The 24,266-nt window shown below is 42.5% G+C and overlaps 1 protein-coding gene across 1 annotated transcript in view; it reads right to left on the bottom strand.

Moving 5' to 3' along the window:
• The window catches only part of LOC308081532 (disabled homolog 2-interacting protein-like), a 237,992-nt gene that overhangs the window by 28,799 nt on the left and 184,927 nt on the right, over positions 1–24,266 (bottom strand). The window contains exons 8-12 of the mRNA XM_080457900.1: positions 18,580–18,724; positions 10,074–10,218; positions 8,652–8,888; positions 6,849–7,050; positions 1,828–2,033 (exon numbers count right to left, since the gene is read on the bottom strand). Of these exons, the coding sequence (XP_080314026.1) occupies positions 1,828–2,033; positions 6,849–7,050; positions 8,652–8,888; positions 10,074–10,218; positions 18,580–18,724 (935 nt within the window). The remainder of the gene's footprint in view (positions 1–1,827; positions 2,034–6,848; positions 7,051–8,651; positions 8,889–10,073; positions 10,219–18,579; positions 18,725–24,266) is intronic.

Raw genomic sequence — 24,266 nt, 5'->3', positions numbered from 1 at the left:
ATCTGCCAGTGTGAACGCAGCATAATGCTCATCATTAACATGGTTCCATTTTTGTCTACTCTCAGAGGAGGGCTGTGGACAGTTCAGAAAACCGCCTACCAGTGACATCATCGGTAGGCAGGTTTGGTCATTTCAAAAAAGATTTAAATATATTTCTTAATATTTATATATTATTTTGTATTAATGCAAGAACAATGGCTTCCATTATAGCATAGTTAACTTTCCAGAAATAGAAAGCCCACGATTTCTATTCCCCATCAATGATGTCACTGGTCTGAAGTGTCCACAACCCTCCTATGAGACAGAGAGTAGACAAAAATGGTACCTTATTATAACGAGCATCAGTGGGGGACCTATTATATGAAAATATGTAAAAAATGGGTGACGTGGTCCTTTAATACCCGCTGACGTACGCCTGTCAGCGGGGGGGTGTTGAACGGCAGGAGTAGGACGGAGGTGCTACGTCCTCACGGTGGGGGATCCTCACTCGCAGGTGAGCCAGTAGGATTCAGCAGCAGTGGCAACACAGAAATGTGAGTGGAGGATTAATTGGCCTAAACACTACATTTGGAGAAAAACAACAGGGGGTAAAAAATAATTGGCAAAAAAAAAAAAGAGATCCACAGGGAAACCATGCTGTCATTAGACCCCCCTGTGTGAGGCGTCAGATGACTCCTCACACATAACTAAAGGGATTTAGGTAAAAAATAAATGGGTGAAATGTCCCTTTAACCACTTTGCTTAAACCAGTGCTGTCAAGGAGCCCCACATTGATATGGATTTGGCCGCGAACACCCCATCTGAAAAGGTTTCGTGCCAGGGGCCTCCAGAAGAGAAGATTTGTGTAAAAAAAATAAATCCCAAACATTTTTCAAAAATGTTGAAAAAATAGCAGATGTACAAGCTCTCTGTGCGGCACGAATGTCTTGTATGTGAGCTTGTATATCTCCTATGTTTAAAAAACACTGTTCTAAAGCACTGTTCTAAATCGAGTTTAAAGGGTAAGACCACTTTGGTAGAAGTTTGGGTTGTGTAGTTACCTTGCCATGATGTAACTCCAAAGGTGGGCAAGAAATCAAAAATAATTGCTCCATTGGTTAGAAATTGATAATTCAAATATGCTCCTCATTGACTTACATTGTACGGTAAAACAGCTCTCAAAGTCACTCTTTTAGCCCATAAATGAACCCAAACATAGCTGATTCAGACAATATAGAGCATCACCAAACCCAGTACTGTTTTTTTTTTTTATAAAAATGTCAACTTCCTGTTGATTTTACAATTTGAAGATCTGGATCCGGATCCACGGATCCAGTCCAGGTTTTCAACTTATTAAAAATGGCAAAATCAACAGGAAGTTGACATTTTTATTAAAAAAAAAACAGTACTGGGTTTGGTGATGTTCTATATTGTCTGAATCAACTTCGTTTGCGTTCGTTTATGTGCAATTATCAATTTCTAATCAATGGAGCAATTATTTTAGATTTCTTGCCCACCTTTGGAGTTACATCATGGCAAGGTAACTACACAACCCAAACCTCTACCAAAGTGGTCTTGCCCTTTAAGTAGAGTAGAGTTTTCTGAAAAACCTAAAAATCGAGAAAATGACAGACGCTTTCCCAGTTTTAACAGGTTAAACGTTCTAGACTTGGTAAACTGGACCCGAGTTGGCTCTGTACTTGGACCGCTGTTTTCCGGTCTAAAACAAATCTCTTTTGCCAAAAAAATAAGAGCTCGTAGAGCTTGTAGATCTGCTATTCTGATCTGCTGTGCATAGAGCCTATATTGACGTCAACAACACGAGCTCTCTGCTACGTCCTCTCTTACCCAGAAAGCTCGTTGTCGATGACCATCTTCTGGAGGCCGGTGGAGATGCTGCAGCCGGCGGCGGCTGCAGGAGGGGAGGAGGAGCCCATGTGCTCCGAGGACGAGGAGGACGGTCCCTGTGTCATCAGGACGCTGGACGGGTTGGACAGGGCCGTGTTCACCTCCCGGAGGATCCTGGGCAGAGGACCCAGCTTGGAGGCCGCGCTCTGTGGGGGAGGGCGGGGGGGTGACATGAAATAAAGAATAGAATATGAGTTTTTGAATTAGGGCTGCAACCAGTGTTTTTTTGCCAGATTTTGCGAGAGAAATAAGCAACCAGGTATATGAAAACAAAGCCCAAAAGAAGCGACTGAGCACATGAGCACTCTGAACCCTACATGCGTTGGCTATTTGAAAATAGCTGATCTACAAACTCGAGAATGCAAGATTAAAAAAAGAAATGTTATATCAACGAATCAACAAAAACATTCCAATAGATATTTTTAATTGACTAAATCGATTAGTGCGATTAAGCCATATTTTATACTTGTCATACAACAGTGTGACTAAAAAATATCAAAAAGAATATCGCATTTTGAAAATCGATTTCATTAGTCCGATTTACTAGTTAGAATCAAGTCAAAGATTGCATTGAGGGCACTTGATTTCATTACATTAATACATACTGTACATACAATGTTCTTCTGTAAAAGTTGAAAAGCATCCATTGAACTTTCTATTCACATCTCTTTGTCCGACCCATGGGGATGTTCATTTACTTTTCCAGGGCAACCCCCCCTCATTAACAATGTACAGTAAGAGGTCTCGGGGTGATTAACACGTTTTAATGAGTGGTGTTTGTACAGTATTTAACAATGTACTGTAACATGACAGACTGACCATGGAATGTGTCACATGTCTAATTGCTCCCAGCCTCCCCTCTGCCACTGCAGCTATATGTTAACCCCTTAAGACCGGGAACGCATCCGTGTGATTTCTTTTGGCTATTAAAAAAATAGCAGATATACAAGCTACGAGCTTGTAGATCTGCTTCTTTTTTTTTTTAAGTCGTAAAAATGTGTGCAAATCTTTGAATATATATGTCTTAAAGCGGACATTTGTAACTCAAATCTTTGCTTCTGGGGGTCCCTGGAACAAAATATTTTGAGAGGGGGGTCCGCGGCCAAATACATATAATTTTGGGAGGTCCGTGACATTTGAGCACCACTGATGTAGCAACGTACATAACGTTTTTTAGAAAACATTTTGATTTATTTTTTCAGTATATTTAATTTTAAGTAAATATTTGAGTAAATGTTTGCTTGAAAAAACTATATTATATATATTCATAAAAATAGCAGATCTACAAGCTCATAGTGCGGCACTCGGTGCGGCGCAATGAGCTTGAAGATCTGCTATTTTTGAATAGCCAATAAATCTAAAAAATGACACAGATGCGTTCCCGGTCTTAATGGGTTAAGTGTCCATGTAAAGCCATTAATAAGCCCTGCACTGTATCAAAGACCCCCCCCAAGTGGCTCCTCTTCTCTTGGTGCATTTTGATGCATTATGCAATAATGCATTATTGATTGCTGCATGGGGTAAATATACTAATGTAGTCTGCGCACGATTAATACCCCGTGGCTAGTGATGATGCATTGGAGAATAGACTTCAGACTTCCTGCACCCGCTAATGTATCCTTTAGGGATGCTGCCCCGGGATGGAATAAGACCATCGGTCTCAGAAGAAAAAGAAGAATTATATAGATGTATATATGTTACAGTATGATTGGAGAACCAGTACGATTGAAGAAAGCGCGCTCGTTTTTACCACCCACCCAGCACTAGAGGGAGCCACAAGCCAGGCTTGTGCACAAACATATATGGCCACACACACACACACACACACACACAGTCACACACACAGTCACACACACACACACGCGCGCACACACACGCGCACGCGCTCATGCTTTTTTTGGTTTATTGAAAGCAGGACTGTTTAGATACTTTTATTGTGTTCTGGCTTTTGTTTTACTTTCTCCCTGACACACACACACACACACACACACACACACACACACACACACACACACACACACACACACACACACACACACACACACACACACACACACACACACACACACACACACACACACACACACACACACAGTGATCCATGAAAAGAACTATTCTGTCCCTATCGGTTTACAAATCAAACGGCGCTGAGTCGACTAGTGGAGCGTCGGCCGGTCACCGCGGGCACTCGCGCCTGGAGGCGCGAGGGCGCGCTTCCTCGGCCTCAAGCTCCACTAAGTCGGCGCGCCGTGCGTGTGAACGCGTGTTCAGCGTTCCCCTCATAGATATTATGGTTCCCCTAGCGTAGCTTCCTGGTTGCTATGTGGGGGGGAACAACAAAAGACAGGTCTCCGTCGGCGCATTAAAGCCCCGCCTCTCCGCGCTCTCCTTCTCCTCCTCCTCGGAGGAGGAGAAGGAGACAAGGAGAGGACGGGACGGGTTATTACGCGAGGAGGAGGAGGAGGAGGAGGCTCCTCTTCCTCGCGAGCCTCGCGTAATAACCCCCCGCCTCGCAGCGCCGTCCTCCTCCTCCTCCTCGCGAGCCTCGCTAATAAACCCTGTCTCGAAAAGCCCCGCCTCGCCCCGAAGGAGCCCCGTGCCTAAAAACGAGCGCTCTGTCTTCAATCGTACTGGTTCTCCAAACGTACTGTGACATATACATTGCTGATCTTGTCATACTGTATCTAGTGCTGCTGTAAGACCATTGCAACCACACGCACATGCTGTAACTTTGTCTTTGGAATGAGAAGTTCATGAGAAGTTCATGGACACAATGCTTTTGATTGAAACTCATACGATGGTTATTTCTAACATTTCAGACCTTCTCGTCGAGACGGAACCAGAGCCATATAAGGAGAGTTGCGTCACCTCCGTTCACTTCATCGGGCCAGGTCTTCTACATAGCCTTCTATTGGCGAATAGTGACAAAGGCCTGAACCTGGAAGTTTACGGAATGCACTGGAGTCTATGAGCGTTTGTCACTATTTCGAGTTTACGTGAACCACGTGACCGGCGCTGTTTCTGCCCCCTCAATTGACGTAACTCTCCAATAGAAGGCTCTGGACGGGAACCATTTTATTGCAATGATATCACATTGTGTTTGGTGGTGTGGCTCTAGCACTGAAAAAATCTGTGCAAGCATGACACAGAGTCTGAGATCACAAAATCCCCTGAAGCAGAGCCCAAAGATATAGCCAGGAAATTAAAAGAACACGACACGATACAGTATATGAACCTGCATGAACGACATGCTGACACAGGGAAAATCTAAATGCTATACCAGAGGAGGAGGAGGCTGGGGATGTGAGGAGGACCCTCTCTACGGGGGCCTCACATCCCACGGGTCACAGACATGGTCAGAGAGAGAAGGACGAGGCTGGCCGGGCACTGTGTCAGCAGCTGTGTTGATTTCGTCGACTAAAACTATGACGAAAAATGTTGGTCGACTACCTTTTTTCACTGCCGAAAACGAAATAAAAACGGAATAAAAACTAAGCTACGATGACTAAAATGAAGGCTAAATATGTTGACAATTTCGTCAACAAATAAAATGTTAGTGAGGGACGAGTGGAGAAGAGATCCAGTAGAACTAAAAGACAAGTCATTTTATGTTTGGTTGCGCTCGGGGTGCTCTGAAAATAACCAATCTACAAGCTCACAATGCGTCGCGCTGCGACGCGTTGTGAGCTGGTAGATCGGCTATTTTCAGCATGCAACCAAGTGTAAAATCAGCCATTACGACGCCATCAAGGCACCGCCAAAATACATTTTAGTCGACTAAATCAACTGTAGATTTAGTCGACTAAAACTAGACAAAAACTAAAACATTTCAGATGACTAAAATATGACTAAAACTAAATGGAATATTATTCAAAAGACTATGACTAAAACAAAATACAAATTTGCTGTCAAAATCAACACTGTGCGTCAGGCACCTTGAGCTGGTAGCGAGCAAACTGACACCGTGAGAGCCAACCTAAGGCTGAAAATTGGAAATACTCCTAAAAAAATACCTCAAAATTGTACTTAAGTACAGTACTTGAGTAAATGTACTTAAGTTACTTTACACCACTGGTATAGCGAGCAAACTGACACCGTGAGAGAGCCAAGCCTAAGGCACAACCAGGAGGAAGGGGAAACAGGCACACCACAGAGCTCAAGACCCTGATGCTAGACAGGAGACAGCGATTCAGGAATCCACAAATTGGCGTTGGCTAGACCACACACACTTGCATCGCAGCGGGGGTATGTGGGAGGACTTTGATCACTGAAGAGTTGTCATTTGTGGTAGCAGTGTGAGAGAGATGTCGAGCACGTAAGAGTGAATGTCGATCGGTCTGCATAAACAGAGCGTGTAGATCGAACCGTTAGGATTGTGTGGTCGTATTGGGTGTATGAGAGAGCGTAGGTCTGCGCGGCTGGACTTCCGTGCCTGCCGGAACTACACCGCCATGCTCCATTAACAAGCTAATGGTATATATCGCTCAATACAAGTTGAGTGATAAGCCTAATTGTTTAATGTAGGGCTACAACTATTGATTATATTCTTAGCGATTATTCTGCGGATAACTAAATTACACAACCCATGAAGCCTTGAATTCATGGAGATTTTTTTTTTTTTGTCTCATTCCTAAGCCAATAATTTGATGACCGGAAAAAACTCTGGTAGGTTGAGTCTTCTACCGGAGACTCCGCCAGTCATCAAATTATGACTGACTCAGGAATGAGACAAAAACAAAAAAAACTCCATTAATTCAAGGCTTCATGGGGTGTGTAATTGATAAAAATAAGTACGCACACCGTCTACACTTGCACAATAAGGACAACTTTATCTAAGCAACGTCAATAGACCTAATATACCTCCAAATATATATTTATATGAACGTGGGGGTCCTTGGCACAAAAAAAAGTTTGTAGAACTACTGGTTGAATGTACAAACAACACGTTGTGTTTCCAGCACCTGGTCCATCTGGGAGAGCACCTCGGCCAGCAGTGAGTGCAGGGTGGACAGCTCTCTGCCCAGGTCGATGTAGCCCTCGAAGCCCGCCGTGTTGGAGATGGTCTCCGGGTTGGAGATCTCCAGCAGGAAGTGCTGCATGTTGGTCCACTCGTGCTCCAGGAACTGATTCATGAAGGACATGTACTCCTCCTTACTGCCAAACCTGGAGGAGGGAGAAGAAGAGGATGGGGGGAAAAGTCGATACATAAATGAAAATACGTAATTTATTATTTATGTGCATCCTTCTGTTGAACTTGGTACATTTAGTCCAAATTCAGTTCATTGTTTTTTTTCTCCCAGTTTTGTTGATGTATTCTAGTCACCAGTGGTGGAAGAAGTACTCAGATATATTACTTAAGTAAAAGTAGCAATACCACAATGTAGAAATATTCTGTTACGTAAAAAGGCCTGTGTTCAAAATGTTACTTGAGTAAAAGTACAAAAGTATTGGCATCAAAATATATAAGTATCAAAAGTACTAAAATGTTTGAAAAATAGCAGCCGACTCCTACAGTTGGTCCAAGGGAGAGCACAGACAACCACGTGTCTCCTCCAATATGCTGCTTCTTTTCAGCTGACAGTGAGGAGTCTCACCAGGAGGACGTAGCACATACAGTACAGGGGCGGTCTGGGGGCTCGTTTAAAGTGCCAGACTCTAAAGCAATATTCTATCATTTAGAATGGAAAAGAATCATCACCACTTCCCCTCGTCTATGACTCTGTTGATACAGGCTTTGAGCTGAGGGCTAGAGAGGAGTCAGTTAATCAGTTAGGCTATGTGAATAATGTTGATGTGATTTTTAAATACGTTTTTTTTTGTTTCAGTCAATTTTGCAGCTTTTTGCGAGCGCCAAATGCGCTCCGAAAAAGCTGCTGATGGGAACGGTTCTGCACATTATCTCCGTGCAAAATAATGTCAGTCGGGGACCCCCTGAGGGCGAGGCCCGTTTCAATTGTAACGGGTGAAACATAGCTATAGGCCGCTACTGAACACACATGGAGGTATAAACACTATTTCCTCACAGTTCCACACCTCATTGAACAGGTGCCCTGATCAGCCTGTAGGAGTCGCTAGTGCTGTGATCACTCTCTCTCCCCATGGCTTCCCTCCACACTTATGGATGCCAGCCATGCCAGAGGCACCGCGGGAAGCCCTATTCAGTCTCTACAGTGGTGGGCAGGAACTTTACCCCTGGCGCCTCATTCATTGCAAATTAAAATATATGCAAACAACGGCCATTTGAAGTGATGTAAAGTAACTAAGTACATTTACTCAAGTACTGTACTTAAGTACAATTTTGAGGTACTTTTACTTTACTGGAGTATTTCCAATTTTCAATACTTGTACTTCTACTCCACTACATCTCAGAGGCAAATATTGTACTTTTACTCCACTACAATTATTTGAAAACTCTAGTTACTAATTACTTTGCAGATATAAATTATTATATTAGAAAACATACATTAACCACTTTAGCCCTATTTTATACCAAGGCTATTTGAAAATAGCAGATCTACAAGCTCACAACGCGTCGCATCGCGACGCGTTGTGAGCTTGTAGAGCTGCTATTTTCAAACATTTTAGTACTTTTACTTTTGGTACTTTAAGTACATTTTGATGCCAATACCTTTGTACTTTTACTCAAGTAACATTTTGAACACAGGCCTTTTACTTGTAACAGAGTGTATTTACTTAAATAAAAAATATGTGAGTACTTTTTCCACCTCTGGCCATTCGTCATTCAGTTCACAAACATAACTCACTTGGTGAAGTTTGCCAGGTTCTGTGTGACTTTGGCTATGAGCGTGAGTGTGCGTGCGGTGCGGTCGTCGGGGTATTCCTGCATCAGGTTGAAGAGCGACGGCGACATGATGGCCGGACAGAGGAAGCGCAGGAACAACGACGCGCTGATCAAGCGCTCGCTGATGTCCGGTCGCCCCCGGTTGCTGCATTCCTGTCGCCACGACGCAAACACCTCCTTGAGCTCCCTTGGAAACACACTGCCAAGAGACAAGAGAGAGAAAGAGTTTGACCTGTACGTTTACTAAGTAGTTTCAACTAACGACCAGCCGCTTCCCGAGCCACCCTTCACGATAATAGTCTCCCCGTTAGCTCACAGTGCACCATATTTCACACTGGTCACAGGAAGCAGTATTAACTGATTCACTGCCAATCACGTAGATCTACGCGAACCTATTTAAAGCCGCCACGTGCCAATCGCCAATTTTTTTTTAATATTTTGTTTTTCCAATTTGACCCAAAGACCAAGGAGATATGATTAGTCAAAGATCTAGACTCCTATCCACTTCCTTGTTAACTTAAAACTTAGAAATTCTGTATTTCGGCTCCTGAGTACATTTTGTTTTTTCAATGAAAAACTCTGGCACTGTCAAAAAAAATATGAAAATACCTCTGGCAGTTAATGGGTTAAAAGGGATAGTTCACCCAAAAATGTACTTTTTTTTTCTATCGATTTGTCACCTCATGGAGACTTGAATTCAAGGATATTTTTTATTGTTTTTGTCGCATTCCTAAGCCAATAATTTGATGACCAGCGGACCGGTAGGCAGCGGTTCCGGTAGGAGACACAAAGGAGACTCTTTGTTGAACCACTGCAGGTATATCAAATTATTGGCTTAGGAATGCGACAAAAACAAAAAAGATATCCATGAATTCAAGTCTCCACGGGGTGACTAATCGATAGAAAAGGTCATTTCGGGGTTGAACTATCGCTTTAACTTAACAAAACAATCAGCTAAACCAGTGGTTCTCAAAGTGGGGTCCAGGAATGGACCCTCAAGCTTCATTGAGGGCATTCCAAATGGACCCATTAAGACCTGAGGCCGCTTCTAAACATTTTCAAAATCCTAAAAAAAAATTCGGAAAAAAATATTTTAAAAATACATTTCACGATTTTTCAAAAATAGCAGATCTACAAGCTCGTAGCGCGGCACTCGGTGCCGCGCTATGAGCTTGTATATCTGCTATTTTTGAATAGCCTAAAGAAATCTAAAAGTGACACAGATGCGTCCCAGGTATTAATGGGTTAAAGGTTTGTACAGTATCTCTCAGAGTTATATAGGGGTCCTTGAAATCAAAACGTTTGTGAGAACCACCGAGCTAAACCAACATCAGATTATCAGGGTCACCACAGTGGGCTGTGTGTAATTCATCATTTGTCCTACCAGTAGGAGTTGATGATCTTGCAGAAGGCCAGCTCACAGCACATCTTCAGGTTGCCCTGGTGTTCCTGCAGGTCACTAGATGAACACTTGGACGGATCCACCTCACAGTTCTCATCTGACTCATACAGAGCCTTGATGAACTCCCCTGAGAGAAGAGAGAGAGAGAGAGAGAGAGGCAGATAAGATACAGTTCTTTGGATTTGATGTAGCAGTGGAATCCTAATGGCAGGCCACCAGGGGGCAGTCTACATTATTGTTCCTCATTAATAAGAGATGACCGCAACAAAACATGCATCATCCTCATTGTTTCCATGGAGGACTATAGTGTCCACAGAACAAACAAAAAAACACCTCCCCAGACAGACTGTCCCTGCTGGGACACCAACCCATTTTCTATCAGCTAAGATTATTGGTTGCTAAAGTGTGCTGACAGAGAGCCAGAACATCCACCAAAGTAATGTCTATAGCAGCCTGACAGCGTGTCACGGAATCGTGAAAAGTAACAGTTTTGGACATATGAGGTTTCCACTCGACAGAGACAATATGTATCACAGTACATTCATTAAAGAGAATAAACAGCCCATGGTCAACAGTTAAGGAAAGGCAGTATAGGCGGCTAGATACTATACTACTACCAAAGAAAACCAGGCTTGCTTAATGATGATCAGACCAGGTAGGGACAAACTAAACAAAAAACCCACTTGAACCTTGAGTGAGCCATCATTATTGTCTGACCTTAACACTCAACAGCCTATAAAAAGTAGGGCTGTGAATCGTCTGCTATCTCACGATTCGATTCCGATTCTTGGGGTCACGATTCCGATTTTTATCGATTTTTTCAAAACAAACGATTCTCGATTCAAAATCGTTTTTTCCAACACCCCTAATAAAAAGGGAGCCATGACAGATAGTAGGGCTGGTTTTTAAGAACCAATAACCTTGCTTATGTAGGTCAATTGAATAATCGATTAACCTACATAAGCAACATGAGCATTTTTTTTGTATTTCTTGTATAAACAAATTATAAATGAATGAACACCCAAAAATACTACTAGATATTTTTGTCTGATTAACTACTACGTAAAAAAAAGGAAAAATAGCTGATCTACAAGCTCACAGCTCACAGCTTGTAGATCTGCTATCTCTTTTGTCTTTGTCCTTGTCTGTTTAATAATAATTCATTAGCGGTAATTGAGGCAAAAGTTATATCACCCAGTCCTAATAGGTGAAGGTACTGGTAGGTGGTTGCAAATTCCACGTTTTTATTCTGTATGATTGTCATGGATCTACAAGTTCACTATTTGTGAGCATAATAGGTCGGCTATTTTCATGCGACACTGTTGCACAGCCGAGTATAAATCAGGATTTATTCAACAGCCCTGAACAGATTGTGAACCAAAATGAGCCTGAGAGTTAGACAAGCACACAACAAAAGCATGAGGAGGCACACTCCTGTATAATTAGAAAAACACACACACACACACACACACACACACACACACACACACACACACACACACACACACACACACACACACACACACACACACACACACACACAGAGCGAGCATCAATATTAGAAGTGTACAGATGGAGTGAGGAAGACAGCGCCTGGAGGCATGGGAGACATTCTGTTGATGAAACCATGGCTGTGTTTAGTCCTGTCACACCATGATTACATAATCACAATTATGTGAGCTAATCACATATTATTTTGCATAATCGTTAGAAATAAGTTTCCATTCATCTGTATAAAACACAGCTGGGTGAAATCAACAGAAATGCCATATTTTTTCATCATTATTTCCAGGCTTATTTTGGGCACGCAATGTGTCGTGTTGTGAGCTTGTAGATTTTCATTTTTTTTTAAAGTATAACATTATTAACCCATTCAATCTGGGAACATATATGTAATTTTAGATTTTAGCTATAGCCATTATTTATACTCATAACCATTTTATACTCAAACTATTTAAAAAAGCAGATATACAAGCTCATAGCACGGCACCGAGTGCCGCGCTATGAGCTTGTAGATCTGCTATTTTTGGAAAAATCATAGATTTTTTTTGATGATGATCTTTGAATATATATATTTTTAACGCTAACATTTGTAACTCAAATCTTTGCTTCTGGGGGTCCCTGGAACAAAATATTTTGAGATGGGGGTCCGCGACCAAAATATCATTTTGGGGGTCCTTGACATGAAAAAAGTTTTGAGAACCACTGATATTATAGCAACAATACGTTTTTTAGAAAATAAATTAGGATTTAGAAGACATTTGTAGATGTGTTCCCGAATTGTATGGGTTAACCCATTAAGACCTGGAACGCATCTGTGTCATTTTAGAATTCTTTAGCTATTCAAAAATAGCAGATATACAAGCTCATAGCGCGGCACTCGGTGCCGCGCTATGAGCTTGTATATCTGCTATTTTTGAAAAATCGTGAAAAAAACTGTTTTTTTACATTATTTTCAAATAACAGTTAGGATTTAGAATTTTTTTTTAGAATCGGCCTCAGGTCTTAATGGGTTAAGTATATGGCCTATTTTGGCCATAGCACATCATTTATTATTAGTACCGGTACCTGTCATTGTCAGTCACTAGCTCATTATGCTATAGGGTGGGATGGCTCAGGGAAGAGGACAGAGTACAGCAACTTGCAATGGGCCTGGTTTGCAAGATACTCTAGGGACCTATGTGCCCATGTACCTGTCACACTACTTCAAAAGAGTGAGAAACGCCCACGGGCATCAACACCAGAGGGAGCTCCACTTGATCTCATTCCCCCCAGATTCGGCACAAACATGGGGATGAATTAATTCTGCTGTTATGCCACCAACATGTGGAATGCCCTACCACCACCAGCCATCAAAAAGTGCAACTCCCTACCCTCCTTCAAAACCGCCATAAAAGAGCACTTTTCAAGTCTTCTAGCTTGCCTTTTTTTTTTACCCCCCACAGTTTTTCTGTAAATATACGTTTACTGCTCCTAGTAGATTAATTGAATACATACACTGTAGGACCACAATGGAAACAAGCTCACAGGACTTTTTTGTGTTATCCTTATAACAATCACTTTGAAATGCATTCACCCTTCCCCTGTTGCTAATAATGTACTGTAGGGTTCATGGACTCACATGCGCCACATTGTGGCCGATCAGCCACACTACACCTAAAAAAAAGGTGTCAAATGTGGCACCACCAAGTAGTGGTGGTGTCTCTGTGGTACCACAGAGGCACTCAGATGGTATTAGTGCCGTTATCAAGTGCTAACCACTGTACATTACATTTGTATTAATAGATTCCAATGTTCAATGCCAAAAACACTCATCCATAACCGCAATCATTTGTGTGACAATTAATCGTTAACTAAATCATTGGTTCTCAAAGTGGGGTCTGGGGACCCCCAGGGGGAGGTACCAGGGGGGTCCCCAGCTAAATTAATTAATATAGCGTCAAAATCATTTTAACCACTTTATCCATATTTTATACTTTGGCTATTCAAGAATAGCAGATATACAAGCTCATTGCTATTTTGGAAAAATCCCTGGCACTAAATATTTTTCAGATGGGGGGTCCGCAATCAACCGAGTGCCGCGCTACGAGCTTGTAGATCTGCTATTTTAGAAAAATCGTGAAAATGTGTGCAAATCTTTGGGAATAAAATATATTATTTTAAAGCGAACATTTTTAACTCAAATCATTGCTTCTGGGGGTCCCTGGAACAAAATATTTTGAGATGAGCCGCGGCAGCCAAATACATATCATTTTGGGGGTCCTTGACATGAAAAAGTTTGAGAACCACTGGCCTGGACAACTGAAGTTACAGTAGTTGACCTGTTTTGGAATCAGTCTAGTTTGCACTTCTACTTGTTTTTTTCTGTGACATTGTCTGAGTTTTTGGGACAAAGGTTTAGTCGTGTTGTTGTTGATATTTTTTGCATACGTATAATATTTTTTTCAGGGGGAGTATCCGTTTGCCCTTTTCTCTCCATTGTTCTAGCTCTTCTGATGCATATCTCTGCTGTAGTTTACTGACATACAACATAACAACACAACCGAAAATCACACCCTTGTGCGGGTCTAGATATCAGATTTGTGTTTTTTGCGATTTCGATTTGATTTTAATTCATCATGCGGCCCCAGACACTTCAAAGTTATTCTTATAATGAAAATTAAATAAGTCAATTTCCATTTCTAAATCCTCTCATTAATGACATACTTGGATAGTAGGGCCGCATCTTGCAGACGCCGGTCTGAGCATTCTGTTTAAAATGATTGGATATGGTGAATTTAACTTAAATCTGGGCTCATTGTATTTTGGCCTCCTCATTTCAGCCCTTCTGTTCATATTCTCCAAGGAAATAATCAGCACGTTGCACAGAATTACAGGCATGGATTAGCCCGTCTGTGACCCCCCCCCCCCCCCCCCCCCCTGTTACAGTAGCTCCCGACACTCGCATGCGTGTTTAACATGGAGGCGCGTTGCCGAAAAGGAACTCGTCTCCGTGTTAACTTCGGCGCAGGCTGGCAAAAAAATTATAATAGACATGGGTCTTCAACAGGTGGTCCGGGACCCCCTAGACGTATTCATGTCAACAAACCAAAAAACATAATTTTACACAACACTGATGATGATAATGCTGTCAAACGAGTCTATGAAGCTATCTATGAAATCTATGAAAAAAAAGTTTAATCCGCAGTATGGGGGGGGGGGGGGGGGGGGATGACCCTGCTTCATTTAGACAATTATTTAATTAAGTAATGCGGATGTTTAACAATAATTTAACTCTTGAGAGCGTGAAATGAAACCAAATGGACCCGGTCCATTTGGTTTCACTTCACGCTCTCAAGAGTTAAAGATCTAATAAGGGTCCATTTGATTCAGCTGGGGACCACCTGGAACCCCCTCAAGGACCACGGGTGGTCCCCGGACCACTGGCTGAGAACCACTGCTTTACATTATCGGGTCCCGGAGCTACAGCAAAGGGGAGGTCACACAGACACAGCATGGACGATGTGAGTCTTAACAGTATTATATAGGTCACAAACATGTGATGCTGAGACCTTGACTGGCAGGAAACGTTACAACAGTTATCAGATGACTAATTGAAAAAAAAAAAAAACCCCGCCACACACACACACACACACACACACACACACACACACACACACACACACACACACACACACACACACACACACACACACACACACACACACACACACACACGCACACACGCACACACGCACACACGCACACACGCACACACGCGCACACACGCACACACACACACACACACACACACACACACGCACACACACACACACACACAGCGAGGTGGGAGTGAAAACACAGGAAACAGAGAGAGAAAGGACAGGAGAAGGAAGTGGAGCTCCAATAGAAAGACCCGCAGCCAGCCAGAAGGTCACGTAAACACTTTGTTCTTATTCCAGCCTCTGGGACAGGGGAAATGTCACAAAACACACACACACACGCACGCACGTCTGCACGCACACACACACACGCCCAACATTCCTCCATGTCTCACACACAGCTGCACACACTATACGGCCAGAAGCATGGCCAGATGAGAACAACAACAACAACAACAGATAGAAAAACTGTGAGATATCAAACAAGCACCTGTGTTTTAGAGAGAGAGATCATTTTGTTTAATTGCCAACTGGATAGGCCATTCGTCAAAGAAACATGTACCCCCCATACAATAAACATAAATGTGTAAATACACTGGCCACTGGGGGGGGTTCAATGTCACGGCCATTGGCAAGGGGAACACTTGCCATAACTCCACAGCAAGAAATACGCCCGAGTTGTATAAGAACCTGAGACTAAAACTAAAAGATATGGTGTTTTGGTATGAAAACCCACATTTTTAATGTGTAACCATCAAGTATCCTATATCATATGTGAGCAGGCCTGGTGTTTCGGGCATCAACTCGCGAGATGAGAAACGGTAGAAACTAAGCAAAATAACTTTTTTTTTTTTTTGGCTGATTTTCGTTTTTTTCCATATTAACACAGTTCGAATGTCGAGCAAGCTTTCAATCCCAACAGATATCCGTTTTAACGTCATTAAATGGTTAAATTTGTATAGTAAAGTAGGCTCCTATTCTGCTAGTCTGTGTGCCTGTTTGTGAGTCCTGTGGGCGGAGAGTTTGGTAGAGAGTTGCTAACCCGAGAGGTTTCGATTGGTCATAGCTAGGCATTGTACTCCGGTTACAAGCCTAATCCCCCCCCCCCCATCAGTTTCGCTCCTCTCTGTGGTGGTGTAAAGTTACTAAGTACATTTACTCAAGTACTGTACTTAAGTACAATTTTGAGGTATTTTACTTTACTGGAGTAATATCCACTGGGTGAATATTCAACCTGAGGCTGAAACTAACTTCACCACGGTGGACCCTGGTCCAGAGCGTTAGTGAGTTCCCTCTAACGCCCTGGAAGACTCAAGAGTAGTGAAAATAAACAAAACCATTTCGCTACTCACTGAAACAAAGGCTGTTTTGTGTTGTTGAAAGTCTATTCTCGGAGGTGGGAAGCCTCTCAGCACCCCAGCTACTCTGTAAAATACACTTTTTGGGCAGAAAATGTCCGCACGACGGAAATTATTTTTATTTACTCCACAGTGCCCTCTACAGATTTGGTTAATGGTAAGTTCAAATTGTCCAGATCTGTAGAGGGCGCAGTGGAGTAAATAAAAATAACCTCACTAACGCTCTGGACCAGGGCTAGGAAGCGGCCAGTAGCGTTAGTCTTTTTCGGGACAGAATCTAGTTGTATAAACAATATAAGATTGTAGCGAACACAGCAGCTAGGTGAGGTCAGCCCCAGCTAAACAACAGGCCGCTCGACGTTCGTATGGAAGTATTTCACTGAAGATGTGGCCAAAACAACAGTGGAGTAACGAGGCTAGGAGCTTTAGCATTGTTAGCTCGTCGCCAAGCGTCATGGCGTCGCCAAGCGTCATGGCAGAACGTACACCTGGTGTTTGCATTTCTCCATTTACAACTCGTACATCTACATAAACGTTCAGATTTCAAATATAAAGTTCTTATCTCATGACCACGGGTGTTATAATTATGTACGGGCCCTCATAAGTACCCGTATCTTCCGTATTGTTAAATAAAAAGCATTTTGATCCGATTGATGGCCATCTCCGGTTTTTTTTTCAACTACGCGGCCGTATCGGTTGGGGGGGGTATTGCACTCCTGATAGGTTATAACTCTATGAGAAAATGGCCGCCGATCGGATTAAAATGCTTTTTATTGAACAATATGGAAGATACGGGTACTTAGACCCACCCGAAGTGAATGGTAACATCCGTTGTCATGAGGTAAGGACTTTATATTTGAAATCTGAACGTTTCTGTAGATGTACGGGTTGTAAATGGAGAGTGCAAACACCAGGTTGGAGTTAATCCAGGACCTAGCTTGTGCGTGTCTTTATCATTAGTAGGTAAACCTCGACTATAGTCGACTACCAGTGGGTCAAATTTAGTGGTGGAGAAGCACTTGGTGTACTGGCAACACCACAATATAGAAAGTAAAAGGCCTGTGCTCAAAATGTTACGTTCAAGCAAAGTAAAAGTACAAAAGTATTGGCATCAAAATATACTTAAAGTACCTAAAGTAAAAGTACTCAAATGTTTGAAAATAGCTGATCTACAAGCTCACACCACGTTGCAATGCGCATTGTGAGCTTGTAGAGCGGCTATTTTCAAATAGCCTATGTATAAAATACCTAATTTTTTTTACTTAAGTACAGTACTTGAGTAAATGTACTTAGTTGCTTTCCACAGTAAAAATCCGAAAATGGGGGAGTGGTTAGAGGAGTGGCTAGGTTGAATAAATTACCCATTGTTCACGCCCATTACCTGGAGCTGAGAGGTGCTAGAAAGTGGAAATTCTTTACAAGGGATTATCTCAGTTTAGACTATTAAAGATGACAAGATTCAAATGATCACATCTTCTTCAAATGTGTTCCAATTTCAATGAATGATACATCATATGAAAGCTTATATTCTGTACTTCAACAATCTGTAATAAAATGAAAAATGAAAAATGCCCCCTTGCTGCCTAAAGCACTGTACCCGCTCACATATTATAAACATATCTAACATTTGTAACAAACCAAACCACTTTGGTTGAGAATTCAGTTGAGTTATGATGGTTTTAATTGTAGATTAGATAGATGTCCTCCTGCTTCAATACAATACATGGGGCAATCATGCCATTGGAAGGCACGGCTTGCCCCTGCCCCTCCTATCTCCATATTCTAACTGTTTGTGTTTTTTTTTTACAAAAGTAGCAGATCTGATACTTTTGCTACATTTGAATTTGAATCCAGAAAAGTAAAAGTTTTGGACATATGAGGAGTTTTCCACGCGGCAGAGACAATACATCTATGTCCCATACTGCCTCTACCCTTCCTCTAACCTTCCTCCATCCCTCCTTCCTCCTCCTCCTCCTGCTCTCAACTCACCCAGGGCGTCCTGCAGGTACTTCTGTCCCACCAGTTTGAGGTACTCCTCGATGGCCTTGGTGGCTAGCGTGTTCTCCCTGAAGATCAGGTGCTCGTTCTCCCCGCAGCGGTCCACCTCTGACATCATGAGGTCCGTCAGGAAGTCCTGCAGCACAAAACATAATGAGAAAACAAAGACATGTTACAATTTAGGCATTGAGCATAGGGTGACCATGTACAACCCCTCAAACCGGGACCCCTTAAATCAATGTGCACGTTCATCGTGCATGCCGCGCGCCCATTCATGCACGCGCACGTGTACACGCATGATAGGTGTTGCATACAGGCAACGACTGATCGACAAACATCAGCCTCAGCGTTGAATTCAGACACGCAATACATTTGTTCATGTTTTCCGATTGGTTAGGTGAGCATGTTTACATGACAAGAACATGATAAACGCCTATGCAACCACTGAAAACAACTATTATAATTTTTATTCTGGCGAAAACCGGGACAATTTTTAAGTGAATGTTGAAAACCGGGACATAATTAGTGCAGTGGTCCTCAACCAGTGTTCCGGGGAAAAATTTGTGAATATCTTTGAATATATATATATATATTTTAAAGCGAACATTTTTAACCCAAATCGTTGCTTCTGGGGGGTCCCTGGCACAAAACATTTTCAGATGGGGGTCCGCGGCCAAATGTATATCAATTTAGGGGTCCTTGGCATGGAAAAGGTTGAAAACCACTGTATTAGTGTTTTAGAGATATCTGTCGGGACTCGGGACACGCGGCTTGAAAGCGGGACGATCCCGGGCCAAACTGGGAAGTCTGGTCACCATTATTTAGCAGACACTCTCAAGTGCGAGATCAGAGTAAGCATGAACCACGAACCCTAGTCAATGCACGCGCGTACCCGTGAAAGTGCGTCTCAACCTCGCGTTATCGGTCAAAAACAACCATTCACAGTTCACACCTCTGACCAAAGCTTACAAAAGCTGCCGAGTGTCAACAGTGTGAATCAACATAGGAATGACCCCGGCTGGACGCACATATCAATGGTCCATTGTGTGACCTAAGCTAAGTACTGTAGGATGTTCTGAAGCAGTCCATAGAGAACGTTTGGATAACAGTGGCTGATGGATTCATGAACTAAATTACAGAGGTGACGTCTGCAAGGTAAAAACTATTCATTTATGCACTCGTAAACCTAAGTGAAATGTATCGCACATTATTAAAGTAAAAATACATGTGCGTGCGCACTGCGTGGCGTGGCGTGCGACGTGCGCGTGACGTCATTGAAATAGTCAAGGACCCCAAAATTATATGTATTTTGGCCGCGGACCCCCATCTCAAAATATGTAGTTCCAGGGACCCCCAGAAGCAAAGATTTGAGTTACAAATGTTGGCTTCAAAAATATATATATATATTCAGAGATTTGAGGAAATCTTCACGATTTCTCAAAAGTAGCAGATCTACAAGCTCATAGCTCATAGATCTACAAGCTCATCGCGCGGCTACTATTTTTGAATAGCCAAAGTATACAATAATGGTTAAAGTGGTTAAAATGATTGTGACGCTATATTAACTTATTTAGCTGGGGACCCCCTGGTACCCCGCCAAGGAACCCATGTATTATATGTGACTGTTTTTGTCTGGGAGACAGTCATCTCGCTTGTGCCCATTCTTCAGGAAAGCAGAAAACCTTTTTTTCAAAAATGAGTTAATAGCCCAGTTAGACTCTTCACATACTAGGGTATGTCTGACATAAATGTCAGAGCTTAAATCGACATGTAAATATGAAATAAATGCACAAACATGTAGCTAAGATATAAGGTTATGGCTAGCAACCTCTAATTCAAGTGGTGTTTTATCTACTTAAGAGTTTTAACATGACCTCAGTACTGTAGTTTCAAAACTATTTACTCAATAATATTAACCAATATATCATTATTTTGCTATGATTCCCTGCTTTCATATGATATGAAAGAAATGAAAATGAAATTTGGTCACATATCATAAAGGTGACAAGAAGGGATACAGGGAGAGAGGAGTGCTATTAGGGGTGAGGTGGAGTCTGAAGAGGTGAGTCTTCAGACCATCTGGCAGAAAATTGGGAGTGAGTTTGCAGTTCTGTGTACAGCATCACAACACAAGTTCCCACAACTCCCACCACATATTTTCCAGACTTTTTTTTTGATAACTCCTGCAATTACTGATAACTCCTGAGGCCGTGTGGAGTTATCCATGGACTAGAGGGGAGGTTTAAAGTAGGCCATCAGTAACGGGGAAGGTTCTACCCAGCATGAGCTGGGTATAGAAAATGGAATGAGATGTAAAAAATATATACATGTACTTAAAGGTATGGATAAGTGATAAGGTTAAAGCACTATATTCTGATAGTAGCCATTGATATAGACTGTTTGTTCAGTAGCAGGGGTCTCCCTGTCTCTCCAGCTCTTAAATAAACAGAATAAAAACCACTTAAAAGGTGTCACATGGCGAAAATAGCCAATTTACCATCTGCGGTATTTAGATTGGCATCACCTACAGTATAATGACATATGCCCAAAACAGGGATGCCAGGTCGAATGTAGTTAACAGCAGCAGTTGGGCAAGCTAATCAGGATTCACCCTGCTGTGAGTCATATCAACCTAAACCCCAAAGGAAGAAAAAACACATTTTTTATGCTCCATTTTGTAAACCCATTACTGGTCACTATGACTAGTTCACACAGTGGGATGTTCAGCCTCACTTCTCTCTCCATGTCTGTCAGGGAAATTGGTGATCCAGGGACACAATGGGCCACACACAGTTAGCTGGCAGAGCTATAGGCCTATGCGGGGGCTGTGCTATAATGGTGTCAAATGTCCACAAACGATATCCTTGCACAATAGTCAGGCTGTTCGGAATGATTTGAGGATGTAGTGGACAGACTGGACACCCATGAGGCACAGAGCTATCACAGCTCACTGGTACAACAGGGAGTTTAGCCTTCAGCCAACTCACATCTACAGTTACGACAGAAATGGACACACTGATTGGCGTGCGCCGGTAGCTGACCGGATAGTGCGTCTCCGACCTACTGCATTGGTTCTCAAAGTGGGGTCCGGGGACCCCCAGGGGTCCATGGGGGGGGTCCCAGGAGGTCCCCAGCAAAAGTAATTAACATAGCATCACAATCATTTTAACCACTTCATCCATTTATATGTTGTTCATCCATTTATATGTTGTTCATCCATTTAAAAAAAAATCAAAAATAGCAGAAATACAAGCTCACAGCGCGGCACGAAGTGCCGCGCTGTGAGCTTGTAAATCTGCTATTTTTGAAGATTTTTGAAAAATATAGAACATTTTTATAATTTAGATTTCTTATTTTTTTACATAAATCTTCTCTTCTGGTCCCTGTCACAAAACCTTTTCAGATGGGGGTCCGCGGCCAGATACATATTGATGTGGGGGTCCTTGACATGAGAAAGTTTGAGAACCACTGTCCTACTGTACATAATCTCAGCGTCCCTGGTTCGACTGGAGACCTGTTAACTCTACTACTACTGTCCCCCATCTAAATCAATACAAATATATTGTCGCTGTCTCGATCTCTTTTTTGTGTTTTTTTCGTAAATCAACGCCCTACTTGATCATACTACAGCGTCTCACACAAGCATCAAAAGTAGCAGATCTACAAGCTCGAAAAGCGGCGCGAAGTGACGCGTTTCGAACCTGCGGATCTACTACTTTTGCCATTTTTTTAATTCTAATTCTGAAAAGTACGAGTTTTGGATATAGTGAGGTTTCCACAGACAGAGACGCTATAATACAAAGAATATAGACACAATCTCAGCAAGATTTCCTCTTTTTTACCAGTTCCGGTTTTTGTATCCCCATTCTTTTAGGCTACTCCTTTCCAATAATCACAACAAGTAAAGGGCTTGTTGTGTCTAAGCTGTTGCACAGCAAGTACACAACAGGTGAAGGACTTGTTGCTGTATCTAACTTGTATCTATGCTGATCCAACCGTCTTATTTGCCTTGTTCCTTTCCAGAAGTCTCTCCTGTAAACTGATTGTCTGTCCGCCAGCCTCATGCTGTGGATTGGACACAGACCGGTGGCATCATGCAAAGTGTCTGCCAACCTGAGCGGTGGTGGCATGTCTATGTCTGCCAACCACAAGCACATTGTCCTATTTCGCAAGAAAATCCCAAAGATTTGTGATTAAGGAATGAGGATTTCAGGTCAATATAACAGGGTTTCAGCTCTACAGTAGCATTCTTTCACCAGCATTTGTTAATAGCATGTAGAAGCAGAGTCCTCTTCTTTTTGAAGAGGTTTAGGAGTTTCCAAAGATCGGGATCTGCAACAGACCCAAAAACCTGGCATCGGACAGGCTCCAATACTGACCTAGATAATTATCTATATAGTAAGTACGTACAGTATCATGGCAGTGAATTGGCGTGGGTGAGGCAGAGCTGGCCGACGTTCCAGGTCTGTGAGTAATTTATGAACCTGAGAACTGGGACACACATCATAGTTCTGTCCATATGGTGCAATACACCAATCCTCCTCACTGCATTAATTAGCTCGACATGACAGTAAATCAACTGCTACACACACACACACCAACATTTACACTCACAAACACACACAAACACAAGCTGACATTCTGACCAGAACTTAATAAAAGCAACCTGTGATACAACATTGAGTACACATGCAAAAATATACGTTAGAATTATTCCGAATGTATTACCTATGGGCTCCATCTGCAATTTTTTTTTAAATCGTGATTTTCTTTTGGCAAATTCGACGCGTTGTGAGCTTGTACAACTGCTATTTTCAAATAGCTGACGTAAAGTGGCAAAACTTAATCTTTTGGGCTTGTTTTCATAAAAAAACAGGCCGCTTGTTTCTCTCGCCAAATCTGGCAACACTGCTTGTAGGTCATCATCGCCAGTGTTTTGAATTGGATGCGAGCAGCAAACTATAGGGAACCAGTGAAGGGCAGTGCAAGTAAGTGGAGAGAGACACATTTTTTTGGGAGACTGAAGACACAGGCACGCTGCAGCATACTTGATCAGTTTGTAGAGCTTTGAGAGAGCAATGCAGGCGTACTGGCAGACCGAGAAAGAAGAGAGAAGTTGCTGACTGTTAGTAGTGGAGCCTGGAGATGATGGCCGAGGCTATCAGACTCCTTGGTGAGTAACGCGGTCTGTCACTCCAGATGTTGTATTATTATTACACTGCAAAACCATCTTAAGTTGAATCATCCACTCATTTGGTTCCGTCAACACACATTTCTGAGTGAATTTTCCCTCCACCAAGTCCCATGGTGCCTCGTTAGGCAGAAGGGAGCCAGCCAGGGAGAGAGGAGGAAAGTGACAGATCAAGAGAGCGAGAGAAAGAGAGAGAGAGAGAGAGAGAGAGGGGCAGATGACAGACAGACAGACACACAGAGCGAGAGAGAGAGATATAGAGAGAGAGACAGACAGACCGAGACAGACAGAGAGAGACAGACAGACAGAGAGAGATGACAGACAGACAGACAGAGAGAGAGAGATGACAGACACAGAGAGAGAGAGATGACAGCGAGCGAGAGGTTAACCACTTAAAAACCCTCCAGACTTGGTAAACTGTCCTTGGCTCTGTACTTAAACCGCTTTTTTTCTCCATCTACAGTCTACACCAAATCTCTTCGTCAAA

This window comes from Gymnoscopelus braueri, assembly GCF_963280865.1.
Source record: "Gymnoscopelus braueri genome assembly, contig: SCAFFOLD_63, whole genome shotgun sequence".
Lineage (NCBI taxonomy): Eukaryota > Metazoa > Chordata > Actinopteri > Myctophiformes > Myctophidae > Gymnoscopelus > Gymnoscopelus braueri.
Note: the sequence above shows the minus strand (reverse complement) of the source record. Positions and strands in the feature narration are given on the sequence as shown.